Source organism: Stegostoma tigrinum, chromosome 45, assembly GCF_030684315.1.
Source record: "Stegostoma tigrinum isolate sSteTig4 chromosome 45, sSteTig4.hap1, whole genome shotgun sequence".
In the NCBI taxonomy this organism is placed as follows: Eukaryota; Metazoa; Chordata; class Chondrichthyes; order Orectolobiformes; family Stegostomatidae; genus Stegostoma; species Stegostoma tigrinum.
Window position 1 is genome coordinate 14,854,327 of NC_081398.1, and position 26,801 is coordinate 14,881,127.

The 26,801-nt window shown below is 46.2% G+C and overlaps 1 protein-coding gene across 4 annotated transcripts in view; it reads left to right on the forward strand.

Moving 5' to 3' along the window:
* The window catches only part of LOC125448687 (arf-GAP domain and FG repeat-containing protein 1-like), a 104,659-nt gene that overhangs the window by 63,977 nt on the left and 13,881 nt on the right, over window positions 1-26,801 (forward strand). The window contains exons 7-9 of one of the 4 annotated variants that reach the window (XM_059642533.1): window positions 745-954; window positions 15,954-16,101; window positions 24,797-24,870. In XM_059642533.1, the coding sequence (XP_059498516.1) occupies window positions 745-954; window positions 15,954-16,101; window positions 24,797-24,870 (432 nt within the window). The remainder of the gene's footprint in view (window positions 1-744; window positions 955-15,953; window positions 16,102-24,796; window positions 24,871-26,801) is intronic. The other 3 variants (XM_059642534.1, XM_059642535.1, XM_059642536.1) reach the window with 3 other exon arrangements.

Here is a 26,801-nt window from a genome sequence, read left to right on the forward strand (position 1 = left end):
TAACTATCTCTAATTTCCCCTTGAATTAAGTGAGTTTCTCAGAGCTGTTCTGAGGAAGGGTCACTTGACCCGAAACGTTAACTCTGATTTCTCTCCTCAGATGTGCCAGACCTGCTGAGCTTTTCCAGCAATTTCTATTTTTGTCTCTGATTGTGAGTGTGCCTGGGTGACAGTGTGTGAGAGAATGCAGTGCGTCTATCCAAGTACATCTGTGCGAGTGAGTTACTTGTGTGCTTTTGCCATTTGGATTTATTGTTTTTGCTAATCTTTTGGCAGGTAATTACACTAGCAAATTGAACCTCAGATCAGGTTTGGCAGAGATCCCATCAGTTCAATGCAGTAATTCAATTTAGCCACTTTGGGTGCCATGAGGGGTTGTAAAGTGAGCAAGCTGATTCTCTGCCTGTATAGTCTGGTTTTGAATGGAATACCATTGGCTTGGTGTCCATGTCACAATAGGTGGGAATTGAAGAGGGAGGGTATCAAGCCAAGGACTCCAGATGCCTTAACTAACAGAATGAACACAACACGCATTGCCCCACAAATTTAGCTTTGATTCTGCCACTATATCAAACCCCATATAAGTGCATAAACCTTGGACCTGGAGGCTTGCAAGGTTGTGCATAACTCCATGACATGCGTTGTGTTTAGTTCTTGAGTCAATTTTATTTTCTCGTTCTGTTTTCATTTTCGTTTAGTTTCTTTTCCCCTCCCATTCCTTTTTGTTTTCTTCATTTGCAACAGGTGGTTCGAGCAGCGCTAACTTTGCAAACTTTGATACCTTCCCAAAATCTTCCAGCACTAGTTTCGGATCCTTCACTAGCTCTCAGGCCACATCCGTGCCCGCAAGTTCGACAGCCGCCGCCTCCACTAAACAGGCCGCCTCGCAAGTCGACAAATATGCAGCGCTCGCCGATTTAGAAAGCATCTTTAATGCCCCTAAGTCCTCTGCAGGTAAGCAACAGTCAAATGGCATTAGGGAGTTGGAGGGGCATGGTGCTGTGAGGGGAAGACTTGATAGCAATTCCAGACAGACAAGCGAGAATGATGTGCAGATCCAAAGATCCTCTAGTCCCATCTCGGAACAATTCTAACTGTCCTGTAGTTATGTTGGGATAGGAAGAGCGAGATTGTTCAGGGTTTATGTTAGCATCAACAATACTTGGGCTAAGAATAAACAGATCTTGGAGCAGGAGTAGGCAGTTCAGCATCTTCAGCCTGCTCTGCCATTTAATACAATCATTGCTGATTTCATCTTGGCCTCAACTCCAGCTTCCTGCCCACTCTCCATAACCAGTTAACACATTACTAGTTAAAAACCTGTCTATCTCTTCCTAAAATTTATGCCCATTACACTTTGAGGTGGTGAATTCCACAGGTTCAAAACAGAGAAGTTTGAGAGAAGTAATTCCTTCTTATCTCTGGAAACTACCACCCCTAAGGCTAAAACTGTGACCTCTCATTCTGTACTACCCACAGGGGGAAGAACCTCCTTGTCAATCCTGTTTAGCATCTTGTACACTTCAACTACATTTCTTCTCATTCTTCTAAACTCTGGTATAGGACTAAATTGCTTAATCCCCTCATAAGACAAGCTTTTCATCTGTAGAATCAAGCTAGTGAATCTTCTTTGAACTACTTTCAGTACAACTATATTTGTCCTGAAGTTAGGGGACCAAGACACTATGCAGTACTCCAGATGCCCTCAATGGGGCTATGATCTAGGGGGTGGTGAGGAATCGCTGGAGTGTCTGTCCTCTGAAAAGGGCTATCAATTAATATTGTCATCCCCAGCCAGAGTTTTTTTTAGATCACCCAATCCAGTGAGGGAAATGAATAATGTTGATTATAAATGTTACTCCACTCTGTAAAAGTCAGTTCAATCGAGTTGTCATAATCCCTCGTGAGTTTAACTGTCATTAAAGAAATTGTGGGCTGCATCACTATTGAAGTTTGAATGGCAGTTCTAAACACCAGGTTATAAAGAGAGAGCAAAATAATTTGGATGCTGGATATCTGAAACAGTAAACAAAAAAAACTAGTTTTCTCAGCCGACCCTGATAGTGAATAGAGAACTGGAGATAATCTTTCTGATCAGATGAGAGGTCTTTTTTTTAAAATGTTAGCTGTGTTTTTTCTCAAGTATTTCCAACATCACCTGTACTGGTCATAAAAAGTCTTTGATTTGCAGTTTGGACAGAATTGGCTCCCAGTTGGATTTTATCAGAAGGAATTTCTGAAGGGTTTTTCACAGGCACAAATATTTGCATTCTTCTCATGTAAACGTTTTGGCTCCAGCAGTACAGGCAGGGAAATTCTCTTTTTTTGGGCGAACACATCTCAATGTTCTGCAACAGAGTTTTCTGTCTCAGTGCCCTGTCATCAATTTGTCGTTGATTTCATCATGTCAGCTTTATCAGCATCTGAGTATTGAATTTGTCCAGTGCTCCAGAGGCATTTCAGTCATTGCTGTGTTACGGTTAACTACGCTGTCCTGAAGCTTAGTTTCCTTCTATCTGTTTACATACACTTTTGCCTGTCCTTCCTCACTTGTACCTATCAATTCTATGTTTCCTTTTCCCTCCCTTTCCTTCTTTTCTCCTTATTGTTCCTTGCTGTTCTGTCTGTCTTCCTTCCTCTCTCTCCCCCCTGCCCTGCCCCGCCCCACCTTCACTGTGGGACAATGGTGTCATTGGCTGGGCCAACAACTATTGCCATCTCTAATCGCCTTGAAGAAGGTGGTGGTGATCTGCCTTCTTGAACCACTGTAGTCCATGTGTTGTAGGTGCAATCTCAGTGCTAAGGAGGGAAGGAATTCCAAGGTTTTGACTCAAGTGACACTGAAAGCACAGCAAATATTTCCAAGTCAAGATGGTAAGTAGTTTGGAGGGGAATTTGAAGGTGGTAATATATCCATGTTCCTTCTGTCCTCGTGCCTCGAGGTGATTGTGATCGCAGTTTTGGAAGGGCTTGATCATCCACTCGACACTTCTGCTTAAAGATAGTTGAATGCCTCAGCCTCATCTTTTGCGCTGATGTACTGAACTCTTCCATTATTGAGAATAGGATATTTGTGAAGCCTTCTCCTCCAGTGAATTGTTTAATTGTCCATCACCATTCACAACTGGATATGGTAGACTGCAGAGCTGTGATCTGATCTGCTGCTTGTGGGATCACTTTGCCCAATCACTTACTGGTTGTACCATTTGGAGTGCAAATACTCCCTGTTTTGTAGCTTTACCAAGTTGACACCTCATTTTTAGGTATACCTGGTGCTGCTCCTGGCACTTTATCCTGTGCTCTTCATTGAACCACGGTTGGTCCCTTGGCTTGAGGATATGCCAGGCCATGAGGTTGTAGATAATGCTGCTACTGATCACCCACCACATCTCATGAATGCCCAATCGTGAGTTGCTAGATCTATCTGTTCCATTTTAGCATGGTGAACTGTCTTCACATTTTGGGGCAAGAAATGTAAAATAGAGAATTGGAGGTGGATGGAAGGTTCCAAAACCATGAGCATCCCTGTTGAAAAAAAAATGTAACAAGGACAGCTCTAGTCCGTCCTTAACCCAATATGTGCATGCACAAGCCATCCCCCTCAGACTCTTGATGCCCTGTTGTCATTTTACTTGCCTCAGCATGCAAATTGTGCAGTGGTGACAATCCAGCAAAGGGCAGATTCTCTACTTTTTTCCTCTGGGTGTCTCATTTTCAAAATGCAAGGAGCATTACTACTATGGGTAAGCAATATACAAGGCGGTTTCTTCTTTTCTTCCTCATGTCTGATTTACAGGAAGTACAATCTGTTCCTGAAGGATCCTCTACCCATAAGCAAATGTATCCTTTTTTAAAATTTGGTTGGAATGGAGGGCTTGCTGCTGGCATTTATTGCAAATCTCTGGTTGCCCTTGTGAAGGTGGTAGTGAGCTGCCTTCTTGAACTGCTGCAGTCCGTTTGCTGTGGGTTAACCCACAATGCCACGAGGGAAGGAATTCCAGGATTTTAACTCAGCGACAATGGCAATATATTTCCAAATCGGCATGGTGGGTGGCTTGGAGGTGAACTTGAAAATGGTGGAGTTCTCATGTATCTGCTGCTGTTGCTCTAGATTGAAATGGTTGTAGGTTTGGAAGGTTCTGTCTGAGCAAATTTGTCAATTTCTGCAGCGCGTCTTGTAGATAGTGTACACCACTGTCACTGAGCATTGGTGATGGAGAGAATGGTTGCTTGTGGACGTAGTGCCAATCAAGCAGGCTGCTTTGTCCTGGATGGGGTCAAGCTTCTTGAGTGGTTTTGAAGCTGCACTTGTCAGGCAAGTGAAGAGTATACCATCACACTCCTTACTTGTCTTATGCAGGCTTTGGGAGTCAGGTGAATTACTTGCCGCAGTGTTCCTATCATCTGACCTGCAGTTGTAGCCACTGTGTTTATATGGCAAGTGCAGTTAAGCTTCTGGCCAATGTTAATCTATTGGGTTGATAGTGGGGAATTTAATGATGTAATACCATTGAATGTTAAGGGTTGGTGGTTAGTTTGTCTCTTGTTGGTGATGGACGTAGCCTGACATTTGTGTAGTGTGAATGTTTGCTCTTCCACTAGCACCAGTGAAATTTCACTGGTTCCTCTGTTCCCATGGCTTCTGACCCTGTGCCTGAAGCTGTGGCACCCTCTGAGGTCTGTCCTCAGACACAGTGATGACGTGCCATCAGAGATTGGGTGCCTTTTGATTGAGCATCAGGCATGGAATTGCCTCTTCTGGGTTTCCAATTGCCTCCAAAGCTGCTGAAGCCAATTGTTGACTTTCAGCTGTTGCTGCTTCGATACAGAATGATACAGGATTCTGTGGTTCTGTCCCGCAGCCTGTAGTATAGCTGTCCATGCCTCCAGTTAGATTCTCACCTCGTTGCATTGTCCATCCTGTCTTTTTTTTTGTTCAGCCTTTGACTCTGCAGGTGATGGAGTTCAGTTCCTGAATTCCTCATCTCGGGAGGAATTCTACTCAGCTGCAGTACGTGGCCTGTTAAATTGAAAATATAGAGCTCTTAAAGGATATGTCAGTTGTGACCTCAGCTTTTCCTAGCCACCAGGAAGTGCAGTTTAGTGAGCATCAAGTGCCGACCCTGGAGCTCCTCAAGTGATCCTGTGGTAGGTTGAGAGAGCTGTCAGGTAGACTCTGGTGGGCAGGTAGACCTGGATCCTTGATAACTTGTCTCCTAAATGTCTGCTTCAGTTTTACAAGAATATCCACTTACTGATACTAAGCCAGGCAGATGCAGAAATTTGCAGGCTCAATTTCAGCCTACCTTGGCAGTGTTTCGTGTGAAATAATTATTTCAATGTTTAATGACTGAGGAAGGTTCTTGCCTGTGTAGATGAAACTTTACCTGATATCCAACCCTGTCCTGGAAGTGTTTGATGGGGACAGTGTAGAAGGAACCTCCCGTTTACTTTCAGTTTTAAAAAAAAGTAGAGAGAGTTTTACTCTGTATTTAACCCTGTGCTGTCCCTGTCCTGGAAGTAGTGATGGAATGATGTCAATGAAATTTGTTTCGGACCGCTCAGTTTTTAAAAAGAAAAATTGCCCCTCATGCCCTTCTCTCACCTTAAAAGTATGCCTTCTAATCTATAAATTTCCACTCTAGGGAAAATACACCTGCCTTTCACCTTATCTATATCCCACATGCTTTTAGAAACCTCAACTTCTTACGCTTCAGTGGAAAAAGTACCAGCCTATCCAGTGTCTCCTTATAGCTCAAAATCTCCTTCTGCATGTCATCATTTAGAAGTTAAGTGGATGTGGATATAGTTAGAACATTTTAATAGACATTTAGAGAAGTACATGAATAAGAAATGTTTGGAAGGATATGTTCAAGTCACATGGTACCAGGTTATAGTCCAACAGGTTTATGTAAAATCGCAAGCTGTCGGAGTGCTGATGCTTTGTCAGGTGAGCCATTTCACCTCCACATTATGGAGGGATGTGGGCCAAGTGCAGAGAGGTGGGACTAGTTCAGTTTGGGATTCTAGTTGGCGTGGCTAGGTTGGATCGAAGAGTCTGTTTCCATGCTGTATGAGTCTTTGACATTATGTCTTTGTTTACTTTAGACTTTTTAAAATAATAGGAGGATTTTTATTCTGTATATAGCCCTGTGCTGTACCGTTTCTGACCTGGGAATGTCCTAATATTAACATTGGATGCCTTTCGTTCCAATCATATATGATCAAAGGGTGATATATTTAGGTTGGCGTCTCTGTGAGCTGGTGCATTGCAAGCACTTAGTCCACTTATTCATTGCTGGTAAGACAAGTTGACAGGATTACTGAAATATGATGCTGTCTTCCTAGATGTTTACACACTATGTGTGTAATAAGTAATTATGTTAGATAAGGATATAAGTGGTTTTTGATCTGGGTGTGAAATGGAGCTAAGGAAATTAGGCTTGAGTTGCTTGAGAAAGGTGTGCAGCAGGCCAGGCAGCATCAGAGGAGCAGGAAAGCTGCCGTTTAGGGTTGGGACCCTTCCTTTTTCTCTGAAGAAGTATCCCGACCCAAAACATCAACTTTCTTGCACCTTTGATGCTGCCTGGCCTGCTATGTTCCTCCAGCTCCACACCGTTAGCTCTGACTCCAGCATCGGCAGTTCTTGATATCTTTGAGGTGCTTCCTCTGGTTTCTTGAACTCTAACTTATGTTGCCTGTTCAATCTGCATGACTGTTTCTGTTCTTTGTAGGCAGTTATTGTACGTGAGTATTTTCATGTTTTCTGTGTTGGAAAATACATCCTGTTGTCAGCATTGTTCATTGTACCTTCCTTGATGTGGTGGGAGCTTCTCTGTTGTGCCCATTTTAGTACTTTTATGTTGTCTTTCATCATCATCATGCACACTTTGAACCTAATTAAGTTCTGCCAGCCACATCTGTAGCTTTGAAAGAGACCATTCGTTCAACTTAGTTATTCTTTACACCTCATTTCTGTTGTCCGGTTTTTACTGCCTGGTGCACAGGTTTTTAAGACTGAGTAATAACTGTAGTGTCAACTCACCATGGTGACGAGTGAAATCAAGTTCAGTTCTATCTCCTGTGGCTGTTCCCTGCAAAACAGATGCATAAATTTGGGTACAATTGAGGGGCCCGGCCCCTCAGGACAGAAGCACAATGGTGCTCTGCTGCAGAGGGAGGGAGAAATAGATAGAGACATTTTTTACTATTCATTTTGCGGGTTGTGGGTGTTGCTGGCTGGCCAGAATTTCTTGGCCATCCCTAGCTGACCTTGAGAAGGTGGTGGTGAGCTGCCTTCTTGAACCGCTGTAGTCCTTCTGCTGGGGGCTGACCCACAATGCTTTTAGGAAGGGAATTCCAGGATTTTGACCCAGCAGCAGTGAAAGAATAGCAATGTATTTCCAAGTCAGGATGGTGAGTGACTTGGTGGGAAACTTGGAGGTCCTGATGTTCAAATATGTCTGCTGCCCATGTCCTTCCAGATGGAAGTGGTGGTGAGTCTGGAAGGTGCCATCTGAGGATCTTTGGTGAATTTTTTCACCAAGTCTTGTAGATAGTACACTCTCTTGCTACTCAGCGTCGGCTGTGGAGGGCGTGAATGCTTGTGGATGTAGTGCCAATCAAGCGGGCTGCTTTGTCCTGCATGATGTCAGGCTTCTTGTGTTGTTGAGGCTGCACTCATCCAGGCAAGTGGGAGTATTCCATCACACTCCTGACTTGTGCCTTGTAGATGGTGGACAAGCTTTGACAAGTCAGGAGATGAGTTACTTGCTGCAGTATTCCCAGCTTCTGGCCTGCTGTTGTAGCCACTCTATTCATGTGGTGAGTCCTGTTGAGTTTCTGGTCAATGGTGGATGTTGATACTGAGGGATTCAGTGATAGTAATGCAATTGAATGTCAAGGGGCAGTGATTAGATTGTCTCTTATTGATGATGGTCATTGCCTGGCATTTGTATGGCACGAATGTCACTTGCCACTTGTCAGCTCAACCCTGACTATTGTTCGGATCTTGTTGCATTTGAATATGGACTGCTTCAGTATCCGAGGAGTCATGAATGGTGCTGAACATTGTGCAATCATTGGCAAACATCACCACTTCTAACCTTATAATGGAGGGGACGTCATTGATGAAGCAGCTGGAGATAGTTGGGCATAGGACATGACCCTGAGGAACTCCTGGAGAGATTCCTGGAGCTGGGATGATTGACTTCCCATAACTACCACTGTCTTCTGATATGTCAGGTATGACTCCAACCACCAGAGCATTTACCTCCTGATATCCATTGATTCCAGTTTTGCTAGGGCGCCTTGATGGAACACTTGGTCAAATGCATCCTTGATATCAAGGGCTGTCACTCACACCTCACCCTCTGGAATTTAGCTTATTTTGCCTGTGTTTGAACCAAGGCTGTAATGAGGTCAGGAGCTGAGTGGTTCTGGCAGAACCTAAACAGGGTGTCGCTGAGCAGGTGCTGCTTGGTAGCACTGTTGATGACACCTTCCATCACTTTACTGATCATTGAGAGGATACTGATGGGACGGTAATTGGCCGGGTTGGATTTGCCCTGCTTTTTGTGTACAGGACATATTTGGGAAATCTTCAACATTGTTGGGTATGCACCAGTGTTATAACCGTACTGGAACAGCTTGGCTGAGGGAGCAGTAACTTCTGGAGCACAAGTCTTCAGTACTATTCCCGGAATGTTGTCAAGGCTGGTAGCCTTTGCAGAATCTGTGCCTCCAGCTGGATTTCTTGATATCATGTGGAGTGAATTGAATTGGCTGAAGACATATCTGTAATGCTGGGGACCACTGGAGGAGGCTGAGACGGATGTCCGGCCGGCACTTCTGGCTGAAGATTACTGCGAATGCTTCAGCCTTCTCTTTTGCACGGATGTGCTGGACTCTTCTGTCATTGAGGATGGGGATATTTGTGGAGCATCCTCCTCCAGTGCATTGTTAATTGTCCACCAGCTTAGATCTGCTCCGTTGGTTGTGGATTGCTTAGCTCTGCCTACCACTTGCTGCTTTCAATGTTTGGTGTGCCAGTAGTCCTGTTTGGTGGCTTCACCAGGTTATCTTCAGGTTTGTCTGGTGCTGCTCCCGGCACTGTTCTTGAACCAGTGTTGATCCCCTGGCTTGGTAGTGATGGTTGAGTGGGGAATATGCTGGGCCATGAGGTTACAGATTGTGTTGCAGTACAATTCTGCTGCTGATGGCCCACAGTGCATCATGGATGCACAGCCTTGTGTTGCTAGATCTGTGTGAAGTCTGTTCCATCTAGCACGGTGATAGTGCCACACAACGGATGGAAGTTATTCTGAATGTGAAGGTGGGACTTCATCTCCACAAGGATTGTGCAGTGGTCACTCTTACCGATACTGTCATGGTCAGATGCAACTGCAGCAGGCAGATTAGTAACGATGAGGCCAAGTACCTTTTCCCCTCTTGTTGGTTCGCTCATCACCTGCTGCAGACCCAGTCGAGCAGCTACGTCCTTTAGTACCCGACCAGCTCGATCGGTGGTACTGCTGCTGAGCCACTCTTGGTGGACATTGAAATCTCCCACCCAGAGGACACTTTGCGCTCTTGCCATCCTCAGTGCTTTCTCCTAAGTGTTGTTCAACATTAAGGATGCTGATTCATCAGCTGAGGGAGGACGGTATGTGGTAATCGGCAGGAGGTTTCCTTACCCATGTTTCACTTGAAGTCATGAGACTTCATGGGGTCTGGGGTCAATGTTGAGGACTCCTAGACCAACTCCCTCCCGACTGTATACCGCTGTGCCGTCCCCTCTGATAGGTCTGCCGGTGAGACAGGGCATATGCAGGGATGGTGATGGTGATGTCTGGGACATTTTTTCTAAGGTATGATTCTGTGAGTGTGGCTGTGTCAGGCTGTTGCTCGACTGAGAGGCAGTGCCAAAATTCAGAGAGCTAAACCCCAGACATTAGTGAGGAGGACTTTGCAAGGTCAAAAGGGCTAGTTTTGCCATTGTCTTTTCCGGTGCCTTGGTTAATGCCAGGTGATCCGTTCAGCTTCATTTCTTTTGAGTCTTTGTAGTGATTGTTATATCTGAGTGGCTTCCTAGGCCATTTCAGAGGGCAGTTGAGAGTTAACCACATTGCTGTGGTCTGGAGTCACATGTAGGCCAGACCGGGTGAGGCTGGCAGATTTCCTCCCTGAAGGACATCAGTGAACCAGATGGCTTTTTCTGACAATGCGCAGTGGATTCATGGTGATCAGTAGATTCTTAACTCCAGATAGTTTTTAATTCCAATTCCACCATCAGCTGTGGTGGGATCCGAACCCGGATCCCCAGGACATCAACTGGATTTCTGGATTAATAATACAGGGATAATACCACTAAACCATTGGCTACCCCTAAATGCTATAGTTATAGTTGATTCAATCATAAGGGGAATATACAGCTGTTTCTGTGGCCGTAAACTTGAGTCTAGGATGATGATATTGCTTCCCTGGTCCTAGGATCCTCTGTCTTGGAGTGGTTGCAGGGCATTCTGTAGGGGGAGGGTGAACAACCAATGGTCATGGTAAACATTGGTGCTAATGACATACTTTAATAAAGGGATAAGGCCCTAAAAGTAAAATGTAGAGAATTGGGAAGAAAGTTGAAATGTAGGGCCTCGAAGGCACTTATCTCAGGATTGAAACAGTGCCGCCAGCTAGTCAGAGTAGCAACAGCAGAATATATACAATGAACACGTGGCTGAAAAGATGGTGTGAGGGGAGAGGGTTTCAGATTTGTGGGGCACTGGGACTGGTTCTGTGGGAGCTGGGACCTGTACAAACTGGATGGATTTCAGCTGGGCATGACTGGGACCGATTTCCTTGGGGCTGGGAGCATACTTTGGTGTGTGGTTGGGGTGGGGGTGTTGAGGTAGGTTTAAACCAGTGTGGCGGGGGATGGAAACTAGAGGAGTAGTGCGGTAGATGCAGAAATTGATGGAGAGGTAGAAACTAAGGCAAACATGACTAAGAACAAGAACAGGCAAGGAAACACTGCTGAAAAGAGCAGGGCAGATGGCCTGAAGTGCATGTGTTTCAATACAAGAAGTATAATAAACAAAGTAGATGAACTTAAAGCTTTGGTTAGTACCTGTAACTATGACATTATTGCAATTATAGAGACTTGGCTGAAAGAGAGTCGGGACTGGCAGCCGAATGTCCCAGGATATAGATACTTCAGGTGTAATAGAAGAGGATGTAAAAGGGGTGGGGGAGTTATATTACCGGTAAAGGAGAATCTCTCAACTCTGAGGGAGGATATAGCAGAGAACTCATACAGCGAGGCAATATGGACAAAACTGTGGGATAGGAAAAGTGAAATCACAATGCTGGGGGTACACTACAGGCCTCACAACAGCCAGAGGGGAGAAAATATAGACAGGTTATGGAAGGATGTAAAAACAAGCAGGGATGTTGTGGATGTAAAACTTCCCCTAAATTGACTTAGGACCCACTTTGTGCCAAGGGCATGGATGAGGCAGAATTTGTAAGGACCATTAGGAGGATTTCTTGACACAGCATGTAAACAGTCCAACAAAATAAGGGGTCATGCTTACCTGGTTTTGGGAAATGAGTCCAGCCAGGTGAGTGAAGTTTCAGTGGGGAAGCATTTTGGGAGTAGTGACCGTAATACTGTGAGTTTTAAGGTATCATGGATAGTGATAAAAGCAACCCTTGGGTGAAGGTTTTAAATTATGGGAATGCAAGCTATAACAATATTCGGCAAGAACTGAAGAATGTTGATTTGAGGTGGCTGTTTGAGGGTAAACCCATGTCGGAAATGTGGGAGTATTTCAAACGGCTGCCAGAGAACGGGTTGGCCCACTTAAGGACAAGGAGCAAATCTATGTGTGGAGCCTGAAGAGGTAGGTGAGCTCTTAAATGATCAGGTTTTTTGAGGAGGTGACGAAGATGATTGATGAAGGAGAAGTGGGTGATGTTGTCAATATAGACTTCAGTAAAGCCTCTGACAAAGTCCCTCATAGCAGACTGGTACCAAAAATGAAGTCACATGGTATCAGGGATGAGCTGGCAAGATGCATGCAAAATGAGCTGAGTCATAGGATACCGAGGGTAGCAGTGGAAGGATGCTTTTTCGAATGGAAGATTGTGACTGCTGGTGTTCCACAGGGATCAGAGCTGGGACCTCTGCTGTTCATGGTCTGCATAAGTGATTTGGAGGAAAACATGGCTGGTCGAATGAGTAAGTTTGCATATGATACAAAGATGCTGGAGTTGCCAGTAGTGAGGGAGGCTTGTCAGAGGCTATAGCAGGATATAGGTAAGTTGGATAATCGGCCAGAAAACTGGCAGATGGAGTTTAATCTGGATAAATGTGAGGTGATGCATTTTGAAAGGTCAAGTCAAGTAGGGGTGGAAGTTTTGCAGTGAATGGCAGAACCCTTGGGTGTATTGAAATGCAGAGGGACCTGGATGTTCACATCCACAGATCGTTGAAGATGGCAGCGCAGGTAGATAAGGAAGTAAAAATAGGCATGCTTGCCTTCATTGGAAGGGGCATTGAGAATAAGGGTAGGCAAGTTATGCTGCAGCTTTATAGAACTTTGAATATTGCACACAGTTCTGGTCACCACACTACCAAAAAGATGTGGATGCTTTGGGGAGATTGCAGAAAAGTTGCCTGGTTTGGGGGATTTTAGCTATGAAGGAAGGTTGGATAGACTGGGGGAAAGGTCACAGGACCCAAAATGCTTACTTTGGTTTCTCTTCATAGCTGCTGCCAGACCTGCTGAACTTTTCCAGCAACTTCTGTTTTTGTTTGGATAGACTGAGTTTGTTTTCTCTGGAATGTTGGATGTTGAGGGGGAACCTGATAGAAGTCTATAAGATTATGAACGACATGGATAGAGCGGAAAGTATGAGGCATTTTCCCAGGATGGAGGGGTCAATTACTGAGGGACACTGGCACAATGTGCGGGGGTGAAGTTTAAAAGAAATGTGAACGGCAAGTTTTTCTCACAGAGGATGGTGAGTGCCTAGAACACGCTGCCAGAAGAGCTGGTGGAAGCAGACAGGATTGCAGTATTCAAGAAGCACCTGGAAGAGTACATGAATAGGAAGGGAATAGAGGGATACTGTTTTGGTATGGAACAGCAAAATATGTCAGTGCAGGTGTGGATGGCATAATGGCCTGTTCCTGTGCTATATTGTTCTTTGCTCTTTGTAGCACGAGGCCACAAAGACGGATAAAATAAAATGACCATGAAAGGTGTTCTCATGTATCTGCTGCCCTGTCCTCTAGATAGAAGTGGTCATAATTTTGGTTGGTGCTGGCTAAGGATATTTGGAGAATTTCTGCAGTGCATCTTGTGCATGGTACACACTGCTGTTTGTGAGTAGTGGACGGAATGGGTATATTTGGATCTGGTGCCAATCAAGCGGACTGGTTTCACCTAAATGGTACCCAGCATCTTGAGTGTCATTTGGAACTGCATTCATCCAGGCAAGTGGGTAGTATTCCATCATACTCTGACTTCTGCCTTGTAGATGGAGAGCAGGCTTTGGGAGTCAGGAATTGAGTTACTTGCTGCAATATTCCTAGCCTCTGCCCTCACCTTGTAACCACTGTATTTATATGTGCGTCCAGTTGAGTTTATTTTCAACGGTAATCCCGAAGATGTTGGTAGTGGGGGATTCAATGATGGTAGCGCCAATGAATATCAAAGGATGGTGGCTAGAATGTCTCTTACCAGTGATGGTCATAGCCTGGCATTTGTGTGGCTTGAATGTTACTTGCCTTTTGTCAGCCCAAGTGTGGATGTTGTCCAGAGCTTGTTGCATTTGAACATGGACTGCTTCAGTTCTGTGGTGTCACAAATGGTGCTGAACATGGTGCAGTCATTGGCGATGCACTCCCTAAGGTCAGTGCAGGTCTGCCCATTGTACGGCAGTTCAGGAAGGCAGCTTGCTGCCACCTTCTCAAAGGCATCTACAGATGGGCAATAAATGCTTGCCAGCCGGTATTGCCCATCTCTCACAAGTAAAGACAAAGAAAACTTTGTGCTGTTGCCAAAGCTTCAGGCCTATGCCACTAAGTAATGCCAAAGTGATGGGTACCCCTGTCAGAACATACATTTCTAGTTGCTGTTGTTGCTTGGGACCTGAAATGTGGCTTCTTAGACTGTTTTTGTCACACTTTTGACTTAAACTACTCTCTGATCCTCCAGCCCCGCTACATTTGGGCAACTGGTGATTGCCCACTCTCGCAGTGATCCCAAGACCACATTCAGATTTGTTCACTCCTGTTGTACACAATCCCAATGGATCCGAACTCCATCCCATTCACTTCTATTGTGTGGTGTCCTGAAATGGCCCAGGAGAATATTGTTTTAAAAAAATAATATTTTTGTTTGGAATGTTAAAATGTGAAAAACCTATTGAATCAAATCTGTTGTGTTCTCTGATTTATTTTTATTTAGCATGCATTAAATGTTTTGAACCTATATTAAATGCTTTGAGCCCACAGTAAAACACATCACCACTCCCAAAAGAGTGGCATTATATTTCAGATGTTTGGCTGTAAGTGTGTAAACTCCGGTTTCACTTCATTCCTGCAGCTTTTTTTCTCGGTTTGGTAGCAATGTGCATCGCAGCCTCACCAAGTTTTCCAGCGGAAATGCTGAGTCATTCTGTCTGTTATTTTATCAACCTTGCCTAAAGTCAGGTCACAGCAACTTTTACAGGCCTCGCTCCGTGGCTTAGTTCATAAAGTGTGGTGTTATATCATTCATAACTCCTTGCTCTGTCAAGTTAGCTGATGAAATCCTCATCTCTCTCCACAGGATCATATAATCCCTATAGCTTGGAAGCTTGCCATTCAACTCATCGAGTCCACACCGACCCTCTGAAGAGCATCCCACCCAGACCCATCTCCCTACCCTGTCCCTGTAACCCTGCATTTCCCATGGGTAGTCCACCTAGTCTCCACATCCCCAGACTCTGGGCAATTTAGCATGGCCAACCCACCTAAACTGCACATCTTTGGACAATGGAAGGAAACCAGACCACCCGGAGGAAACCCACACAGACATGGGGAGAATTCAAATGCAACACAGTCGCCGGAGGGTGGAATCGAACCCGGGTCCCTGGTCCTGAGAGACAGTACTGCTAACTACTGAGCCACCATGCTGCCTTTTGTTTCATCTGGATTTGAATATTCCAAAGCACAGTTCTGCCCCCCCCCCCACCACCACCATAAACATCTGCCCATCTGAAACTCCAGTGCCCATTTACTCATGAGCATCAAGGCCCCCTTAATCTATCCTTCCCTGCTATCAGAATCCTCCATTCACCTTACTGGCCCAGCAATGCATCGATATTTTATTTTAAATTCTTATTCACATCTCTGTTTGCTTCTTCCCTCCCTTATCTGTTGTAGCCTTGCAACTCTCCAGTGCTGGTCTTTTTGTCAGTCCCGAACTCTGTCACTATCGCATTGGTTTCCTGGGTCAAGCTTTGGAGGTCCGTTCTAAAACTGTCTCTTTTAAGATGATCCTTCAACTTCACTTTGGTAGTCTCTAGTCTTGATATCCCCAGCACGTTGCCTTACTCTTCTTTTCGTGCTGCTTAAAGTTACCTGAGGCATTTTACTTTGTGAAAGACATTGTGAATACAGGTAGGTCCCCAGGCATGTTGTTCAACAGCCTTGTGGCATGGCACTGCTCCACAGCACCAAGAGTAAGGGATGATGGAGAAAGTCAGTCTGATCCCATTTGCTGCTCCGGAGGCGCGCTCATGGGTTGCCTGGGCCCAAGCCTGGCCTTTGGGGTATTCTCGCCAGCAAGCGAAGAGGATTGATCACTTTGGTGATGCATGAAGGATGAGGTACTATGGCCCCTGCCAAGTGAAGAAGGGTAAAGGAGCAGTGCAGTAACTTTGTTTCCTTGTTCACTGTTTTTTAGCAGCAGGTGGCCAGATGTCCGGCTTCAGCTTCACCTCAGCAACGAGCAGCCAACCCACAGTCTCTTCGAGCCAGTATACAGGAGCTGAGTACAGCAGCGTATTTAATATGGGAGTGCCTTCAAATAATGCCGGTGCAGGCACTAGCAGGTATTGTAGTGGTCTGTCTTTTCCCGTCGCTACCTCCCCTTTCCTCTTCGATCCTTTCTAGTGTAATTTATTGTGTTAGGCAAGGTGAGTGTTGTCAGTGAGGACAGTTTGGGATTGAACAACTTGCCAACCGTTCTGGTCAACTGCACAAGTTGGTACCCTGCTTGAGACAATTTTTTTATTATTTAATCTCAGGATGTAGGCAATAGTGGCCAGGTCACTGCCCTTGATGCCCCTTGAGAGGTTGGTGAAACGCTTTCTTGAGCCGCTGCAGCGGCTTTACATGCCACTCACAGTTCTGTTAGGGATTGAGTTCTAGGATTTTGACTCCAGAATGGTAAAGAAATGTTGATGTAGTTTAAGATAATGCATTGTGGAGCTGGAGAATTGCAGCAGGCCAGGCAGCATCAGAGGAACAGGAAAGTTGACGTTTTGGCTCAGCCCTTCAGAATCTCTGAAGAAGAGTGCTGACTGAAACATCAGCTTTCCTGCTCCTCTGATGCTGCCAGCCCTGCTGCGTTCCTCCAGCCCCGCTACCTTTGTTATCTCTGACTCCAGCATTGGCAGTTTTTGCTATCTCGTTGATATAGTTGAAGTCAGGATGGTGTGAGACTTGGAGGGGAGAATGTTTCTATGCATCTACTGCCCGTGTCTTTGTGATTGAGGCTTGGTTATGAAAGATGCTGGAAAGGATCTCACTGAGTTACTGCAATGCATCTTCTTGATGGTGCATATTGCTGCCACCACATCACTGATGAAGGGAATGAATACTGACTGGTGAACAGGCTGCTAATCAGTCTGGATACTTTGTCCTGGATTGTGCAAACTTCTTGAGTATTGGAGCTGCACTCATCCAGGCAAGTGGGGTGTATTCATTGCACCCCTGACTTGAGTCTTGTGCACGAGCTTGCAGATTAGTCACTTGTCACAGAAATCCCAACTTTGACCTGCACCTGAAGTCTTGTATTTGGCTGGCCTCATTCTTTTTCTGTTTAGTGGTAAACCCCAGAATGTTGACAGTGAGAGATTCAGTGATGGGAATGCTGTTGAACATCAACCCTCAGGAATTTCTGCAAAATGCCCTGAAACTGATATAACAGACTCAAATCTTTTTTGCCAGGTATGACTCCAACCAGTGAAGAGTTTGCCCCGATTTCCATTGAATCCTGTTTTTCCAGCCGCCTTGATGCCACATGTGGTCAAATGTGGCCTTGATGTCAAGAGCAGTCACTCTCATCTCACCTCTGGAATTCACCTGTCTTGTCCATATTTGGACCAAGGCTGTAGTGAGGTTAAGAATGCAGTTGTCCTGGCAAAACACAAACTGAGTGTCCATAAGCAGGTTATTGCTGAGCAGTGCTACTTGATAGCACCATCAGTGACCCCTTTCCCCACTTTACTGATGATTGAAAGCAGACTCCTTAGAGAATTAATGATGAGGTTGGATTTTTCCTCCTTTTGGTACAGGATTTACCTGGGTAGTTTTCCCACACTGGTAGATGCTAGTGTTGTAGTTGTAACAGCTTGGCAAGGGATACAACAAGTTTTTGGACCACAAATCTTTGTTATAATAGACAGATTGTTGCCTTTGCAGGATCTAGTGCCTCCAACCATTTCTTAGAAACACAGGAATAGGAGTAGGCCATTCGGCCTCTCAGGCCTGCTCCGCTGTTTAATAAGATCATGTTTGATTTGTGTCCAGATCCCTTGATACACTTGTTTAATAAAAATTTGTCATCTGCAGATTTTAAGTTGAACAATTGTATTAGCTTTGACAGCCAGATACTGCCAGGCCTGCTGAGCTTTTCCAGCAACTTCTGTTTTTGTTCCTGATTTAGAGCATCCGCAGTTCTTTCAGTTTTTATTTAGCATCAACAGCTGTTTGAGGAAGAGAGTTCCAAACCTCCTCTACTCTTTGCATGTAGAAGTGCTTTCTAACATCTCTCCTGAATGGCCTGGCCCTAATTCATAGATTAAGCCCCGGGTTCTAGAAACTTCAATCATGGAAATTTATCTTTATCTATCCTGTCTTTCACTGTTAATAGCCTGAGGACCTTAACCTTCTAAATTCAAGAGAATAAAGGCTTAATTTGTTTATTCTCTCCTCGTAACTTAACCTCTGAAGTCCAGGGTATCAGTCCTATAAACCTGTTTTGAACTTCCTCCAAGGCCGAAACATCTATCCTAAGATGTGATACCCAGATCTGCTCTCAGTGCTCTAAGTGGGGTCTAACCAGGGTTTTGTTTAACTGCAGCATAACATCCGCATCCTTATACTGCAGCCCTTTACATATGATGCAAGCATTCCATTAGCCGCCTTGACTATTTTCTGTACCTGTTCATGCATTTTAAAGAGCTGTGCACCTGAACCCGTATCTTGTTGGATATCATTGTATTTAACTTAGAGCATTCTAGAAAATACTGTGATCTGTCCTTTTTTGGTCTGAAATAGATAACCTCACACTTGCTTACATCTGCCCCAGCCTTGACCACACCTGATCTGTCAATATCCTATTGTAATTTTATGCTGTCATCAACATTATTTACAATGTTGCCTGATTTTTGCCTTCAGCAAATTTGGATATTTGACTTTTTATGCCATCATTCAAATTGTTCATGAATAGTGTGAATAATTGAGGCCCCAACACAGATCCCTGTGGGTCCCATTAGTCACATCCTGCCAATTTGTGTTTTTGTATTCCAACTGTTTCTTGCCATTCAGCCAATTTCCTATCCATGTTAGTAATTTGCTGTCAATTCCATGGGCTTCCACCTTAGCTAATAATCTTTTGTGTGGGATTTTAACCAGAGCTTTCTATAAGTCCATGTAAGCAATATCTGTTGACTTAGCTCTATTCACCATCCTTGTCCCCTCTTCAAAAACTCTAAAGGTTGTCAAGTGTGACCTACCCTTCATGAATCTGTGCTGACTGTCTCTGATTAACCAAACTTTTTCAAGGTGACGAGATGTGCTATTGTTGATTATAGACTCCAACAATTTTCCCACCACAGATGTCAGACTCACTAGTCTATAATTCTCTGCCTTCCCTGTCACCGTTAAAGAGTGGACTGATGTGAGCAACTTTCCAATCCATGGGTACAGCTCATGAATCCAGGCTACACCATCGACAGTGTGACCTCTTGCATCCTTTAACACCAATGGATGAAAATCATCAGGTCCTAAGGATTTGGCACTCCTCAGTTCTGTTAATATCCCCATTACTGATGATTTACTTAAACTATTTTTCTTTTGGCTAAGAAGTGAAAGATCTGTGCATGCTGAAAATCAAACAAAAACAGAGGCTCAGCAGGTCTGGCAGCATCTGTGGATAGAAATCAGAGTTAATGTTTCATGTTCAGTGATCCTTCCTCAGATGCTGCCAGACGTGCTGAGCCTTTCCAGATATTTCTGTTTTTGTTTATAATCTTATTTTGACCCTGTCCCTGATATTCTGCTAATTTCTTTGGGATTTCTGGCAAGTTATCCTCCCTTTTCTGCTGCGAATACTGAAGCAAAGTAATCACTCAACATATCTACCATTTTCCCATGGTCATTGACAATGTTACTACACTCAGCCTTCAGTGGACTGGTAGTACTCTTCACCATGACACACATTGCAGGAGAAACTTAGGCCTGGCAGAGTATGTGGGAAGAAAGCAGAGTTAACTTTTTTTCAAGTTCAGTGACTATTCATCAGAACTGTACTCTTAAAGGTCTAGGCCCGAAACGTCAGCTTTTGTGCTCCTAAGATGCTGCTTGGCCTGCTGTGTTCATTCGGCTTCACACTTTGTACTCTTAACCAGCTGCTTTCCCCTTATGTAACTATAAAGTCTCTGATTTTTTTTTACATCCCTTACAAGTTTCCTTTCATTTATAGCTGCTCTTGTAAGCCGCTTGAGGCGCTTTTTTTGCCTTTGTATTTGTCCCATTCAATGGGACCTGTATTGTTATATGTGGTTTTATGAGCCCTTTCTTTAATTTTATGCTGTCTCTTAGCTCAGATGACCATGGCTGTTCATTTTGTGTGAGGTAGAGCTTTTCCTTCTAGTGAGTCCAAACGGCATCTGAAGACCATTAAATGTTTCATTGGGCAACCTCCAGTATTCCTTTGTTATTTTAGATATTAGCAGAGCTTTCCAGTTTAGTCTGGACAGTTTCTACCTCATTGTGTTAAAGTCTGCCTAACTTAAATCCAAAATTCTAGTATCCAATTTTTGCTTGTCTGCTACAAATGCTACATGAAACTCAGTCATGACATGATCATTATTTGACAAATAAAGAACGAGTAGGTCGCTAAATTGGACTCATTGCTCCCATTGTCGCATCCAAGACACATTGTCGTAGGAAACAATCCCTGACACACTCTAGAAATTCACAATCTTTCTGGTAGGAACTTGTCTATCTCTTCAAGTCTATGTTAAGATTAAAATGTCCCATTAATACTGCAGTGCTTTTTCTACATAATTGCCTAAGTTCAGTACTTATTCAATCTAACACCTCTGAGCTGCTATCAGATGGTCTGTATATGCTACCTTTTGTGGTTTTAGTTCCTTTAATGTCCCTTAATTTCACCTGTAAGGTCTTCACAGGATTGTTTCCCCTCGATACATCCTCACTCACTATAGAAGTGATTCTGTTTCTCATCATTAATGCTATTCTGCCCGCTGTTTGGTTTTCTATATCCCTGCCTGTACACCTTATAACCTAGTAAGTTTGAATCCCAGCCCTGATCATCAAGCAGCCGCGCCTCTATAATAGCTACTATATCAGAGTTTCCAATTTGAATGTGTTCCAGAAGCTCACTTAATTTGTTCCTTCTGCTCCATGCGTTTGTATAAAGAGCTCTAATTTTGGCTGTACACTCTATCCTATACTTAATGTTTTATTATTTCTTCCTCCTGGCTGACTGAACTTTTTATAGCTCTGCGTTGTTCTTTAAACGGATCCTGCTTGTTCGTTCTACGAGCCTCTACCTTCCCCTCAAATCCTGACTGGTTCCCATCTCCCTGCCATGCTAGTTTCAACCCTTCAAGTGGTACCAGCAAAACTCTCCACAAGTGTATTGATGCCTCTCCAGTTTAACTGCAACCATCCTTTTTGTGCAGGTCCCAATGATCTACATGTGCCCCTTTCTCCAATACCAGTTCTGTAGCCACGTATTTGGCTGTACTATCTTCCTATTTCTGGCCTCACTATCATGTGGCATGAGTAATAATTTCAGAACTACAACTCTAGAGGTCCTGCATTTTAACTTTGTCAGTTGCTTTTGCAGGACCCGATCTCTGTCCCCACCAGTGTCCTTACTTACACTGATCTGTGTCCCTGATTACAGAGTCCCTGACTACCACAACTTGCCTGCACTTTGACTCTCATTGCTGTATTGCAGAGCTAGCTGTGGTGCCACTGCTCTGGTTACTGCTGTTGCCATCCCCTGACAGGTGAAGCTCTGCACACGCGCACGCGAAGAGCCACAGGAGATTCCTACCTATGACACTTCTTGCCGGCTGCATACTTCTAAGTACCTCTAACTGCTGCTGCAACCAATCCATGTGATCCGTGAGAAGCTTCAGGGGACACGCTTCCTGCTGATGTAGTTTTCAGAGTTGTACAACACAGGAACAGGCACTTTGGTCCATGATATTGTGCCAAACATGATGCTATATAAAACTAATCCTTTCTGCATGCCCTTGGTCCATTTCCCTCCATTTTTGCATTTTAATGTGCTTATCTAAAAGTCCCTCAAATGCCCCAATCATATCTGCTTCCACCACCACCCCTGGCAGCATGTTCCAGCCTCTGACCAGTCTCTGTGTTTTAAAAAAAAGACTTGCCTGTCAAGTCTCCCTTCAGCCTCCAGAGCTCAAGAGAAAACAACCGGGGTTTTTCTACTTTTTCCTTGTAACTCATACCCTCTAATCTAGGCAGCATCCTGGTAACCACCTTCTTCACCCCCTCCAAAGCTTCCACATCCTTCCTGTAATGTGGTGACCAAAATTGAATGCAGTGCTCTGTGTGGCCTAACCAAAGTCTTGTAAAGTTGCATTGTTACGTCCAACTCTTGTACTTGATTTCCCAACCAATAAAGGCAGTGCACCTTTTTTACCACCCTATCTATTTGTGTGGCTACTTTCAGGGACCTGTAGTCTTGAGCCCTAGAATCCCTCTGTACATCAATGCTGCTCAGGGTCCTGCCATTAGCTGTATACTTTTTCTTAATATTTGAACTACACCCATATTAATCTACATCTGCCATTTGTCCATTCATACGTGCGACTGACCTATATCACGCTTTATCCCTTCTCAACCTTCTACAATATCGACAACTGCACAAAACTTCGTATCGTCTGCAAGCTTACTAATACCCCCCCTCTACGTTTTCATTTAAGCCATTTAAATATATCACAAATAGAAGGTGTTCCAGAACTGATCCCTACAGAACACCACTAGTCACTAACGTTTGAAAAACACCCTTCCACCAACACCCTCTGTCTTCTATGGGCAAGCCAATTCTGAATCCACACAGCTGAGTTGCAGTGGACCCTATGCATTTCAATCTTTTCGATGAGCTTAGCATGAAGGACCTTGTCAAAAGCCTTACTCGTCCATGTAAACAACATCCACTACCCTACCCTCATTGAATTTTTTGAGGACGTGACAAAGGTCATCAATCAAGTTAGTAAGACCTGATCTGTCCTGCACAAAGCCATGCTGACTGTTTCAATCTGTCTGTGGCTGTTGGGGGCCTACAGTATAATCCTACCAGAGTGATTGCACGCATCTTATTTTTGAGCTGTACCCATATTGGCTCAGTGGATGAGCCGTCCAGTATGTCCTCTCTGAGTGCAGATATAACATTCTCCCTAATTGGTAATGCAGCTCCTCCACCTCTCTTACCTCCCTCTCCTCTAAAACAACAAAACCCTGGAACGTTGAGAAGCCAGTCTTGTCCCTCTCTTATCCATATCTCTGTAATGGCCACAACATCACAGTCCAATATGCTGGTCCAGGTTCTAAGCTTATCTACCTTACCTATACCTCCTTGTATTGAAGTAAACACAGTTCAGCCCATTAGTACCATTGTCATTGTTTACCTGTCTCTGCCTGTCCTTTCTTTCTAATTTACTGGTGCCCAGCCCCCTGCCACTCTAGTTTAAGCCCTCCCCAGATGTTCAAGCTGATATCACAAGGAATGATTGGATTTGGCTGAAGACTAGTGCCTGTGATGCGGGGTACCTCTGGACCCTGTCTACGTTGTCCTGTAGTCCAAAGGCTTTCTTCACATTTACCACACCACCAAACTTAGCTTCCCACATTTTTCTTCTCATTATTGTAAACTCTGACATTATAAGGTATGACAGGCAAACAAAAGATTCTTTAACAAGCTATTGACAATCCAAGATAAAATCCAGGTTAAAATAACTTTGAAAAAGTAATATTTGAGAAAATAAATCTTCTTGCATATTAAAATTTCAAGTATAACAGTCAAAATACAATTGACAATGGCCCTTAAAACAAAATGCATCTTAGAATCATAGAATTCCCACAGTGTGGAAGTAGGCGATTTAGTCTGCACTGAGCCTCCGAAAGCATCTCACCAAACGGATACTCCCACCCTGTCCCTGTAACTGTGCATTCCCATGGCTAATCCACCTAACCTACACATACTTAAACTGTGGGAGGAAACCAGAGCTCCTGGAGGAAACCCACACAGACGGTAGCGTTGGGATGAAATTGAACCTAGGTCCCTGGCACTGTGACTTAGTAGTGCTGCCCTGATAGCTGCACTACACATTTAAATAACGTTTGAGCCAAGGTTACTGTACTCTTGCTGATGTTACAATTTACTCTGCAGCCTTGCTGTTCGCTATACATCTATACTAGATGATTTTTTGTAACTTCATCAAATTGACACTTCGTTTTTAGGTATGTCTGATGCTGCTCCTGGCACCCTTCCTGTACTCTCCTTTGGTCTCCAACTTGTTGGTAATTGTTGCGTGGCAGATGTAATAGGTTTTGAGATTGCATGTTGTAGTTGAACATAATTCTGCTGCTATTGTTGGCCCGTGCATGCCCAGTCTTAAAGTGTTCGATGTGTTTGAATTCTGTCCCATTTGGCATTGTGATGGCGCCACACATCACCATAGGAGATGTCCACAGTGTGAAGGCAGGACGTACAAGGACTGTGCAGTGGCCACTGTATTGATATTGTCTTAGATGCATCTCTGGCAGGCAGAATGATGAGGGTGAGGACAAATGTCTTTTTCCACTTGGTTTGCTCACTATGTGCTACAGATACAGTCTGATATCAAAGTTCTTTAGTACTGAACCAACTCAATCAGTAGTGCTGCTGCTGATTCCCCATCCAGAGTACATTTTGATCCCTTGCCACCGTCAACATGGAGAAAAGGCTGATGGGTGTAATAATAGGTTTCCTTGTCGATGTTTGACCTGATAGCGTAAGATTTCATGGGGTTCAGAGTCAATTTTGAGGACTCCCGTGGTAACACAGTCTTGACTGTATCATAGCGTTCTGCTGGGTCCTCCCTATCGGTGACACAGGGCAGATACAGCCCAGGATTAGATACAGAGTAAAGCTGTCTCTGCACAGTTTCCATTCCTTTGCAGGTACAGAGTATATTCTTGGATGAAGTTACTAATTGCTCACAGTTTCTCTTGTTCTTATTTTGTGTTCAGCATTTCTGGGACAATGAGTGGGAGCCAAGTGCCTACGCAGCAAGCTGGGACCACGAATGCATCAAGCTTTGGAGGTATCGATAAACTGTTCAATTTTACTGTGTATTCTTGCTCGTACCATGTTAACCCTGTCTTTGTAACCTAGTGTATATTGTCTCCTCTACCCCTCTCCTCCCCGTCCCCTTGAAAGGCAGACCTGCTTCCTTTGCATGCTGTGAAGTCAGGAATATTCCTTTCTGAAACTTTGAGGAACTGAGCTTCATTTTTGTGCGGGTTGTGTCAACACATTGTGCTTGGTTACTCCGTAGTGAAATGTATTGTTTGCTGTACATCACTAACTTGTCTCCCCGAATTCTCTCCCGCTCTCCCGCGCTCTCTCTCTCTCTCCCTCTGGCGCGCTCTCTCTCTCTCTCCCTCTGGCGCGCTCTCCCTCTGGCGCGCGCTCTCCCTCTGGCGCGCTCTCGCTCTCTCTCCCTCTGGCGCGCGCTCTCTCTCTCTCCCTCTGGCGCGCTCTCTCTCTCTCTCCCTCTGGCGCGCGCTCTCGCTCTCTCTCCCTCTGGCGCGCGTTCTCTCTCTCTCTCTCCCTCTGGCGCGTTTTCTCTCTCTCTCTCCCTCTGGCGCGTTTTCTCTCTCTCTCTCCCTCTGGCGCGTTTTCTCTCTCTCTCTCCCTCTGGCGCGTTTTCTCTCTCTCTCCCTCTGGCGCGTTTTCTCTCTCTCTCTCCCTCTGGCGCGTTCTCTCTCTCTCTCTCCCTCTGGCGCGTTCTCTCTCTCTCCCTCTGGCGCGTTCTCTCTCTCTCTCTCCCTCTGGCGCGTTCTCTCTCTCTCCCTCTGGCGCGTTCTCTCTCTCTCTCCCTCTGGTGCGCCCGCTCTCTCTCTCCCCCTCTGGTGCGCCCGCTCCGTCTCCACCCCCCGCGCCCGCTCCGTCTCCACCCCCCGCGCCCGCTCCGTCTCCACCCCCCGCGCCCGCTCCGTCTCCACCCCCCGCGCCCGCTCCGTCTCCACCCCCCGCGCCCGCTCCGTCTCCACCCCCCGCGCCCGCTCCGTCTCCACCCCCCGCGCCCGCTCCGTCTCCACCCCCCGCGCCCGCTCCGTCTCCACCCCCCGCGCCCGCTCCGTCTCCACCCCCCGCGCCCGCTCCGTCTCCACCCCCCGCGCCCGCTCCGTCTCCACCCCCCGCGCCCGCTCCGTCTCCACCCCCCGCGCCCGCTCCGTCTCCACCCCCCGCGCCCGCTCCGTCTCCACCCCCCGCGCCCGCTCCGTCTCCACCCCCCGCGCCCGCTCCGTCTCCACCCCCCGCGCCCGCTCCGTCTCCACCCCCCGCGCCCGCTCCGTCTCCACCCCCCGCGCCCGCTCCGTCTCCACCCCCCGCGCCCGCTCCGTCTCCACCCCCCGCGCCCGCTCCGTCTCCACCCCCCGCGCCCGCTCCGTCTCCACCCCCCGCGCCCGCTCCGTCTCCACCCCCCGCGCCCGCTCCGTCTCCACCCCCCGCGCCCGCTCCGTCTCCACCCCCCGCGCCCGCTCCGTCTCCACCCCCCGCGCCCGCTCCGTCTCCACCCCCCGCGCCCGCTCCGTCTCCACCCCCCGCGCCCGCTCCGTCTCCACCCCCCGCGCCCGCTCCGTCTCCACCCCCCGCGCCCGCTCCGTCTCCACCCCCCGCGCCCGCTCCGTCTCCACCCCCCGCGCCCCGCTCCGTCTCCACCCCCCGCGCCCGCTCCGTCTCCACCCCCCGCGCCCGCTCCGTCTCCACCCCCCGCGCCCGCTCCGTCTCCACCCCCCGCGCCCGCTCCGTCTCCACCCCCCGCGCCCGCTCCGTCTCCACCCCCCGCGCCCGCTCCGTCTCCACCCCCCGCGCCCGCTCCGTCTCCACCCCCCGCGCCCGCTCCGTCTCCACCCCCCGCGCCCGCTCCGTCTCCACCCCCCGCGCCCGCTCCGTCTCCACCCCCCGCGCCCGCTCCGTCTCCACCCCCCGCGCCCGCTCCGTCTCCACCCCCCGCGCCCGCTCCGT